Source organism: Melospiza melodia, chromosome 7 (genome assembly GCF_035770615.1).
Source record: "Melospiza melodia melodia isolate bMelMel2 chromosome 7, bMelMel2.pri, whole genome shotgun sequence".
Lineage (NCBI taxonomy): Eukaryota > Metazoa > Chordata > Aves > Passeriformes > Passerellidae > Melospiza > Melospiza melodia.
Genome location: NC_086200.1, coordinates 23,177,353 through 23,187,605, shown reverse-complemented (window position 1 = coordinate 23,187,605; position 10,253 = coordinate 23,177,353). Strand labels below are relative to the sequence as shown.

Sequence of the window (10,253 nt, the reverse complement as noted above, 5' to 3'; positions counted from 1 at the left end):
ACTGTCCAACATGATACAAAGGAGATAACCAGAGTTCTACAAAGAATAAAACAAAATATGAATCGTCACTGGTGAGATGTGATCTTTGGGTGGTCACCAACTGCAAATGGAATCTTTAACTTGTGCCACCCCATTGTAGTTTTACTAATATTAGTTGGGATAAGATTAGGATTATCTATTATATTGTTAATTTGGAACTGGAGAATGCTACAACGAATGGCTGTACTAACCTCTGTGTCAAATGTACATGGTGAAGCACTAAAAGACACTTACTGTCATGAAGGTTTTCATTAAGTAAAAGAATTTACTTATTTCCTAGGAAAGGGGGGGAATGAGACAGAGTAAAGATCCATTCTGAATTAGGTGAAGTGTCTAAGAAAGGTGAAAAGTCTGTGAGGCCAAAGGTGAAGGAAAAACTCGCATGCCGAGACAGCAAGGAGACAGAGAAAGAAAAACAGAAAAGACCACAAGGTTGATTTGCCCCCGACTTAGAAATTCCTATGATAAAGAAGAACTGGTGCTAAATGTCACACGGAATGAATATGTATAAACTTATTGAGAAACTGTATTCATATGCATTTGGAAGGGGGATAAAAGAAGACCCGAAGTCTTCAGAGGTACACATGCCTTTTTGGGGGACTTGCGTCCGGCACCCGTCGTAATAAAAGCATTCCGGGCTTTACAACTTTTACAAAGTTGTGAGGTTTCTTCTTTTCTCTGCAAAAATACCATGGGGCCATTGTGACACTCTGGGGCCCCATGGAACCAAGGGGCCACTGTGATACTGTGGCACCAATGAGAACATTGTGACACTGTGAAGCCCCATGGAACCAAGGAGTCCACTGTCAAATATTGGGGCCCTATGGAACCCAGGAGACCAGTGTGACAGTGCAGGGCCTGGTGTAACAAGGAGGCCATTGTGACAATGAGAGGCCTCATGGAACCAAGGACATCTTTGCAGATGACACCAAGCTGAGTGTGAGTGTTGATTCTGTGGGAGCATAGGAGGGCTCTGCACAGGGACCTGGACAGGTGGATCTAGGGGGTGAATCCAACAAGGTGAGGTTTAGGAAGACCAAGTGCCGAGTCCTGCACTTTGGCCACAACAACACCTGCAGCACTACAGGCTGGGGACAGAATGGCTGGACAGCAGCCAGGCAGAAAGGGACCTGCAGGGACTGATGGACAGCAGGCTGGGCATGAGGCAGCAGAGTGCCCAGGTGGCCAAGAAGGCAAATGGCTCCTGGCCTGGATCAGGAATGGTGGGGCCAGCAGCAGCAGAGCTGCTGTGCCAACACTGATCTGCCCACAGCTCTGCACACAGACATTGCTGCTGCAGCTCCAGAGAAGGCAACAAAAGGCCATCTCTGCAAAACAACTTGGCTGGGAGATCCTTTAGTTCCTTTAAAGCCATAAGTCCGCGGCCCCTCATTGACACAGTCTCTGGCCACAGGGAAGTTGGAGAGAAACAAAATGAGAAATGGCAAAAACAATGACATTTCTTTGTGGACAATATGAAAAACTAATACAAAGGAAAAAAAAGAACAAACCACAACCAAAGCAACAAGAAGTATGAAAGATGTCTTTTAGTAGAAGTGATTGGCAGAAATTGGCCAGCGTTTTAATGTTCCTGAATACATCCAGCCATCAGTCTCCACACTGCAGCCTTGAGCTCCTGGTTCCTCAGGCTGTAGATGAGGGGGTTAAGGGTTGGAGGCACCACCGAGTACAGAAATGACAGGGCCAGATCCAGGGATGGAGACAAGACTGAGGGGGGCTTCAGGTGAGCAAAGACAATAGTGCTGAGGAACATGGAGATCACAGCCAGGTGAGGGAGGCAGGTGGAAAAGGCTTTGTGCCGTCCCTGCTCAGAGGGGATCCTCAGCACAACCCTGAAGATCTGCACATAGGAGAAAACAATGAACACAAAACAACCCAAACCTAAACAGGAACTACCAACAATGAGCCCCAGTTTCCTCAGTTTAGACTGTGAGCAGGAGAGCTTGAGGATCTGTGGGATTTCACAGAAGAACTGGCCCAGGGCATTGCCATGGCACAGGGGCAGGGAAAATGTATTGGCCATGAGTAGCAGAGCGTTGAGAAAGCCACTGGCCCAGGCAGCTGCTGCCATGTGGGCACAAGCTCTGCTGCCCAGGAGGGTCCCGTAGTGCAGGGGTTTGCAGATGGACACGTAGCGGTCATAGCACATGATGGTCAGGAGGAAAAACTCTGCTGAGATGAAGAACAGAAAAAAAAAGAGCTGTGCAGCACATCCAGTGTAGGAGATGTCCCTGGTGTCCCAGAGGGAATTGTGCATGGCTTTGGGGACAGTGGTGCAGATGGAGCCCAGGTCGCTGAGGGCCAGGTTGAGCAGGAAGAAGAACATGGGCGTGTGCAGGTGGTGGCCGCAGGCTACGGCGCTGATGATGAGGCCGTTGCCCAGGAGGGCAGCCAGGGAGATGCCCAGCAAGAGGCAGAAGTGCAGGAGCTGCAGCTGCCGCGTGTCTGCCAATGCCAGCAGGAGGAAAAGCCTGATGGAGCTGCTGTTCGACATTTTCTGGGGCTGCACATGGGGACCTGTTCATGGAGAAAGGACAGGGATAAGTCAGGAGAGGCTGCTTGGAGCCAAACCTGGGCCATTCCCTGCAGACTGTCCCACTCGGACTCACCCACCCTTGTTCCTGCTCTGGGAAATCCTTCACCCAGGTCCCTGCCTGGGCTCCAGTTGTGCTGGCTGAGTGTGCCAGGAGCAGCCAGGCTTGTGCATGGGGGCTTTTGAGGAGCCATCTCTGCCCTGCTGCCCTGGGTTTGTGGCCATGTGGCAGAGGGATAAGGATGGATATTCAGGATTAGTCAGGGGAATCACTCCTAATGTTGACAGGCTTGGTAGCATCTGCACTCCTACTTCTATAGGACATGGATGGCAGGAGCTGGTTTTAGGAATTATTTCCCTACCCACACATCTTTCCTGGCTCTCTGAGTAAGAAATCCCCAGCATTTCTGCTGCACTCTGAGTTTGCCACTGCGAGATGAGAGACAAAGGATTCCCTGTGGCTGTGGGTGAGGGACTGGATGGGCTTGTTCCCAGCTGCTCTGGCTTTGCACCTTTGGCTGCATTCGGAGCACAATCACATTCCTGGGTCTCCCTGGGATAAACCAGACCCTGCCCAGAGCAGAGGGATCCCTGAATGTCTCACCCTCTCTAAAGGTCTCTGGGCAAGGTCTCAGCACCCCCTTGTGCCAAGGACACTCACGGCTCCCTTGGCAAACCCAACAGCATTTCCTCAGCTCTGGCAGCTCTGCCCTTCCCCGTGGGACATTCAGGAAAATCCCAGAGGCTCTGGCACAGATTTGCACCCTTGAGGGCAGCTCAGAGCTTGGAAGGGCACAGCAAGGAGATCCCTGGCTGTGCCCATAATGGGATCTCAGGGAGGGGGCTCAGCTCATTCCCCTTTCCCATAGACTGCTTTGCCCACAGCCCCACAGGTGCCAGGGAAGCTTGGACACCCCATTCCCATGGACAGCCCTGCCTGGCAGGAATGCCAAGGGCAGTGCCTGACTCAGCTGCTGCAAATGCCAGAGCCTCCCTGAGAGCAGCAGATAACAGTGACAATATCAGGGCAGGGCAGAACCAAGAGAAGATGTTGTGGTGCTGTGCCTGAGAGGGCAGGGCAGAGACAGCCGGGCGCTCAGGACAGTGTTCCCATGCCCACCTGTGCCCAGTACCTCCCACACACCAACAGTGCCCTCATCCTGCCCCCAGCACTGCTCTCTTCAGCCCCCTCTCCTTCCCTGAGCATCTCCCTGGGCCTGGACATTCCCTCCTGAGAGGAGCCTTGTCCCTGCCAGCGCTCACAGAGCCCATCCCAGCCTGCGTGCCCTGGCCGGGGCCCTACAGAAAACTGCCTGTGTGCAGGGCCTTGGCTGGGGCAGGCTCTGTGTGCAGCTGGGCAAGGGCAGCTCAGGAGAGCCCTGCTGGGCCCTGCAGAGGTGATGCTGCTGCTGTCCAGGGCTGAGGAGTGGCTGAGGGCCTTTGGGAGGCTCCCAGCAGAGAGACTGACCAGCTTAAGTCACAGTTCTGGAGTCTGTGTAAATGTTCAAACATTCCTTTGATGATCCTCTGTGTCCCTTTCAACTCAGAATGTTCTGTGATTCTGGGATTACAATTCCTGTTCTGCTTCTCTCATCCCCCTGTTGTCTATAATCCAAAGAGAAAAAAAAAAAAAAAAAACCCTTGCAGCAGTGTTAGAACAGTAAAGTAAAGTAAAAGCCAGACACTTATTGGAAGCTTCCAGGTGTCCCAGTGGGAAAGGGCACACCAACCTCCTGATTTCAACAATTTATTAAGGTTGATAAATAGGATATTTAACAGGAGCATCCAAAAGGAGATTCAGTTTCCCTAGTTACACACCCCTGGGTCAGCCCATTGGAGTAGGTCCAAAGGCTTCTTTGCCTTCATTTTTTATAATGACTGCTCATATTCTGCTCATTCTCAAAACCCAAAATGCTCCTATATGTCCAGTTCCTAGAAGACTATATAGCATTTCAGGACTATATAAAAGAATAGGACTATACAGCATTTTAGGAATATATTTAGACAGTCAGGTTATTAAGAGAAAGGTAAGGAAACATACTAGATTTAATTCAGGATTAAAGCTATATGGGAATATAATAGTGGTTTAATACAGTTAAGAGTTTAATAGAGTTAAGTAAGGATTATAGTATTGTAACTATATAATAGTAATTTAGAGAGCTATGAATATATAAAAATGTAAAAAGCACAAAAAACTTTTTGTCACCACCCCAACATTCCCATCTTTCTCTAAGTAGGAAATTGAAACACTCTCAGGAAAGCTCCTGATCTTTACAGCAATCCCTGGCTTACCTTCTTTGGGAAGTGTCCTCCGGAGCTGCGCCCAGGCTGGTCTGGAGCTGGGAGCAGCCCTGCCCCACCCAGCCCCTCTCAGCAGCAGCCCCTGCCCAGCTCAGGGTGGCTCCTTCCCCCCACAGCTTCTCTCCAGCGCTGGGAGCAGCTGCCAGGGATGGCTGAGAGCTGTCCCTGGCAGGCAGCAGAGTCCCTGCCCCAGCACAGCGCCCTGGGCTGCAGGACCCTGCTCTGCACCACAGCCCTGGGCACCCCTGGCTGCAGCCCCGGCTGCTCAGCCCTGCAGCAGAGCCTGGCAACAGGAGCTGCCTTGGGCTGTGCCTGGGCTCGGGCAGCAGGGAAAGCCAGCCCTGCCTTAGGGCCACAGCCCTGCCCTGGAGCAGCTCTGAGAGTTCTCCTGAAAGGTCCTAAAAGCTGTGGGATGTGCCAGCTCCAGGAGATCCCTGCAGGAATGGCAGCTTCTCTTCCCAAAGCCAGGGAATGACTGTTTCAAAGCTGGGATGATTTTTGCTCTAGTGAGCCCTGAGTGAGCTCTGCTCGGTGCTCCCAGCCCAGGCTGAGTTTAACCCCTGTGTGCCATTGTGCTGTGCCCAGAGGGGCTGACAGCAGTGCCCCAGCCCTGCTGGGCTGTGCACAGGAGCTGCTCCTGGCCAGAGCTGTCTCTCTGCAGCGCTGCCCTTGCCAGGAGCTGCCTCTGTGCCAGGAGCCTCTGTGCAGGTTTTTCAAAGGACTTTGGGTTTGACTTTTGCCTTGGAGTCTCTGAGAGGTTTGTGCAATCATGGCCTCCAATTACTGCTGTACTTAGTCCCTGGAGAGGCTTTGTCAGTAACAACACTCAGTGGGGCTCATTAATGCTTCAGGGTGCTTGAGTTTTTTCAAAGTACTTGATGTTTCCCTTTTGATACAGACTCTGTGAGAGGTTTGTGCAATCATGGCCCCAATTATCTGCTTTAACAAGTCCCTTGAGAGCTTTGTACTGAAACTTAGCAGGCCTCATTAATGCTTTGAGATACTCAAGGTTTTTAAGGTACTTTATGGATTTAAGAGTACTTTTAGGTACTTTTAAGGATTTCCCTTCCCTCACTGAGTCTCTGAGAGGATTTTGTGCCATCCTGGCCTCCAATTCTCTCTTCCAAGGAGTCCGTGAGGAGCCTGTGTTGGGTATCTTCCTCCTTTCTGTTTTACAACAAAGATGGAACTGAAAGAATTTTGAAAGACTTTCTAAAAGCATTCCAACAAACATGGGACAATTAACAATACAACAACAACCACTAAGAGAATTAATAGTCCTGTTTCAGTAAACATCATCCAACCCTTTAGTCCCTTGGATTGGAAGAGTTTATTGAACCAGTCATTGTTTTCCACTTGAAGCTTCTTTAACCCTTCCTTCAGTACTTGAATGCTCTTGTGGATTGACTCGCTGTGGCTGGAGAGGTTCATGTAACACATGCCCTCAGAGTCTACACAGCCATGCCCATGTGCCGAGAGTAAAAACGCCATTGCTGTTCTGCACGGTGGCATGTTTGATGGTCTCTGTCTCTGAGAGCAGGCCACTCAGTGTGAGGGAGGTAGCACTGGTTTGCTTACTTAACAGGCACTCAAGATGGTTTAATTGTCCTAAAGCTTTAGCTGCAGGCACCCAAGGTAGTCCGAACTGGGGGTGCTACCATCCAATACCTGGATTAAAGCTTTCAAAGCCATCTCTTTGATATCATCAAATACTTCTTTGGAGATAGCTGCTGCATGATCGTCTGGTAGGCTGTGTTGTCCTTCTCCAACTAGATGGTTGATTGTCAATTCTGTCCTTGCCTCATTATTAGCATAGTCTGCAATTAATTGATTTAGTAAACACTTCCATCCCCCTTCCCACAGGGTGTATTCTGTAGGTGACAACAACATGGTCATAATATATTTTAAATCATAGGGGGTTAAGACATGTAAACATGGCCCTCATTAGACCATTAAAACAAGATAAGTCCTTCCTATGATCTTTAGCTGCCCTGCACAGATCATTTTTTTCTCCGTAAACCAATGGCTGATACCTGGGATTCTGCTTCCTTCTTTCATAAGGGGGCAAAGAGGTGTTTCAAGGTTATTTGCCAGTCTCCTTCCTTAACTGGAGGCATGGCCCAGGGTGGAGAGGATGATTGACAGTTGGGGCATTACCCACAGTTGTAGGGGTGGAGTCTGGAGATTTTTTCGGGGTGTAAGAGGAGGTTGTGGTAGTAGGAAGTGGAGGACCCAAGATGGAGGGAGGATGATTGGGATCCTGAGCCACATTCAGGCTCCTTCCATCTTGAGTCTCCAGGGCAGGATGCTCCAAGACCGTGTTGCCATTGCCGTTCAGGACCATCGTGGAAGGTCTGAAAAAAGGCAGATTTGAGGGGAGATACCAAATTAGGAGTGACCAACAGATTGAGTTTTTGACACACTGCTTGCTGGTGAAGGATCTCAAGGATGGTGTGGAAGATGGGGAGCATGTGGGCTGCAATGGGCTCCCTTTTGATCAAAAGGTTGCACAATTTAAATCCCTCTGAGTCCCAAAATTCAGTGGTATGGATTTCACCAGCAGAGGCATCTGGAAAATTTTTAACAATCCATCACATGATTGATTTTAATTCATTCTTTGAAAATATTATGTCATGATCAGTGACAATTAAAGCATCCATTTATGCTCCTTTCTACTTTGGACATCTGGCTGCCCATTTTTCTCTTGTTTTGCCTGATGTGAGAGGGCCACTGGAACACCCCAAATCAATTATGGGATGTGGGGGCATATTGTAAAAACACAGTGGCAAAATAGGCAATAAATGTCTTGCATTTCCCCAAACCCACCTGCAATCCTATGCAGGTGAAACCGTTGTTGTCCCTGCTGATCCTGGGCAAGGTCCCTTGAAGAAATGATGAATCCGCCGGGCCCGGCACAATGCAAAATCCCAGGGAGCACTGGCCTATCCATCAGCTAACCCCAGCTGATGTGACTGACACAGGCAGCCCTTGATGTCATGGTCCCTGTTTGGGTGCTAAATGTCACAATGAAGGTGGCTGCAACAAACCTCTCTGGTTCCCTGACTTCAGGACGAGGGTGGCGAAAGTGTAAAGGATCAGGATCAACGGAGTTGTTTAAAAGGAACTTTAACAACAGAGTGAAAAACAATAAACACGGAGAAGTCGAGAACAGTATGAGGGGCAGGATCCAAAGACCTGAGACAAAGGAGAAGACACAACATGTACACTTGGGGGTAGAACACTCTAGAACAATAACCATATAGGGAAGCAAGCAACCAATAGGGGAATAGAACTTGGACAAGTTAGCACAGCAACACTAAAGGCTTATGGGAGAACTCTCAAGCTCACCCTAAGTTAAACAAATAATTCCCAGGGCTTGAAACTCACACCCAGTTCTTTTGGGGTAAAATCTGTCTGACTCTGAGTTACAGCCGGGCTAACTCTCAAAACGCTGCTTTGTACTGGTCCCTTGGGACCATGTGGCCCAACAGAGCTACAATGATGTCCTTGGTTCCATGAGGCTCTGCAGGGTCACAATGGTCCCTTGGATTGATGGTGCTCTGCAGTGTCACAATGGCCCCTTCATTTCACAAGGCTCCCAAATGTCACATCGGTCTCCATAGGAAGGAAGGCACAGACCCCCATGTTTCAGCAGCTGATGAACGGCAACCATCAGAGGCCAAGACAAGCCTGACCTGTCTGTCCGGGAAGGTTTGCTTGGACCAACCCTTGGATATCCAAAATTAGGAATGTGGAATCCAAAATGTCAGACATTTGTGCCTGGAGAAGGATGATTTTTTCCATACAAAGAAAAGCACAGAGCTGTTTCCAGTCCTTGGAAAACAGGTGAGTTCTGGCACTCAGGAGTTAAAGACCAGCCAGACCTGTCTCTCCTGGCAGCTTTTGTCTGGCAGCAATCCTTGGATATAGGAAATTTGGAGGTAGAATCCAAATTTTGTCCATGGCTATCTGGAAAAGATGGACAGTTCTTTTCCATACAAAGGAAAGCCCAGAGCCCCAATGTTTCAGGGGCAGATGGGAGTGGCCTTCCACATTCCAAGGCCAGCCAGACCTGTCAGATGACCACTGGGAGACCAAGGCAGCCACACCTATTTGGTGTTCCCTTGCTTCCACAGGGCCCTGCAGTGTCACAATGGCTCCTTGCTTCCATGAGGCCTTGCAGTGCCACAATGGTTCTCTTGCTTCCATGATGCCCTCAGGTGTCATAATGGATCCTTGGTTACACAAGTCATTAGGGATCTTAATGGTCTCCATGGTTCCACAAGGCCCCACAGTGTCACAATGGTCTATTGGTTCCATGAAGCCTTGCTGTGTCCAGTGGCCTCTTGGTTCCATTGGAGCCCAGTAGTGCAACAATGATCCCCTTGGTTCCACAAGTTCCCATAGTGTCACAATGTCCCCCTTGCTTCCATGAGGCCCTGCAGGGTCACAGTGGCCCTTTGGTTCCGTGGGGCCCCACAGAGTCACAATGGTCTCCATGATTCCATGGGGCCTTGCAATGCCACAGTGCTCTCCATGGATCCATGGTGCCCTGCAGGATCGCAACGGCCCTTTGGCTCCACGGGGCCCTGAAATGCAGCAATGGCCTCTTGGTTCTACAAAGCCCTGCTGCTTCATACTGGCCCCTTGTGATCATGCGGCCCAACAGACCCACAAGCGTTTCCTTGGTTCCGTGAGGCCCCACAGTGTCACAGTGGCCCTTGGATCCATGATACCCTGCAGGGTCACAATGTTCCCCTTGGTTCCACAAGGGCCTGCAGTGTCACCATGGGCCATTGGTTCCACAATGCCCTGCAGTGTTAAATGGTCTCCATAGGAAGGAAACAAGTGAGCCCCAGTGGTGCAGAGGCAGATGAGAGGCAGCTGCCAGAGGCCAAGTCTAGCCAGACTTGACTGTATGGGCAGATTTTGTCTGGGAGTAACCCTTGGATATAGAGAATTTTAGATGCAGAATCCCAGTTTTTGCCATGGGTGCCTAGACAAGAAACACCGTTCTTTCCTATAGGAATAAAAGCACAGAGCCCCAGTGCTTCACAGTCAGATGGGAAGTAGCCCTTGACATGTCAAATTTAGTGGGACCTGTCAGACAGCCCCCAGGAGGCCAAACCAGGTCGACTTGTTCCATATTCCATTGACTTCATGGGTCCTCACACTGTCACAGTGGTCTCCTTGATTCTATGAGGTCTGGCAATGTCACAATGGCTTCTTGGTTTCATGAGCCCCAACAGAGTCACAAAGGTCCATTGGCCCCACTCAGCCCTGCTGTGAAACAATGGCTCCTTGTTTCTATTTTAAATTAATCACAATCAAACCACAGTTTGATCATTGATCCTTGCTT

At 49.8% G+C, this 10,253-nt stretch overlaps 1 protein-coding gene across 1 annotated transcript; it reads right to left on the bottom strand.

Moving 5' to 3' along the window:
- Positions 1-1,621: 1,621 nt before the first annotated feature.
- LOC134420531 (olfactory receptor 14C36-like) lies at positions 1,622-2,554 on the bottom strand. The gene has a single exon (XM_063160684.1). The coding sequence runs from the start codon at positions 2,552-2,554 to the stop codon at positions 1,622-1,624; it is 933 nt and encodes a 310-aa protein (XP_063016754.1).
- Positions 2,555-10,253: the final 7,699 nt, after the last annotated feature.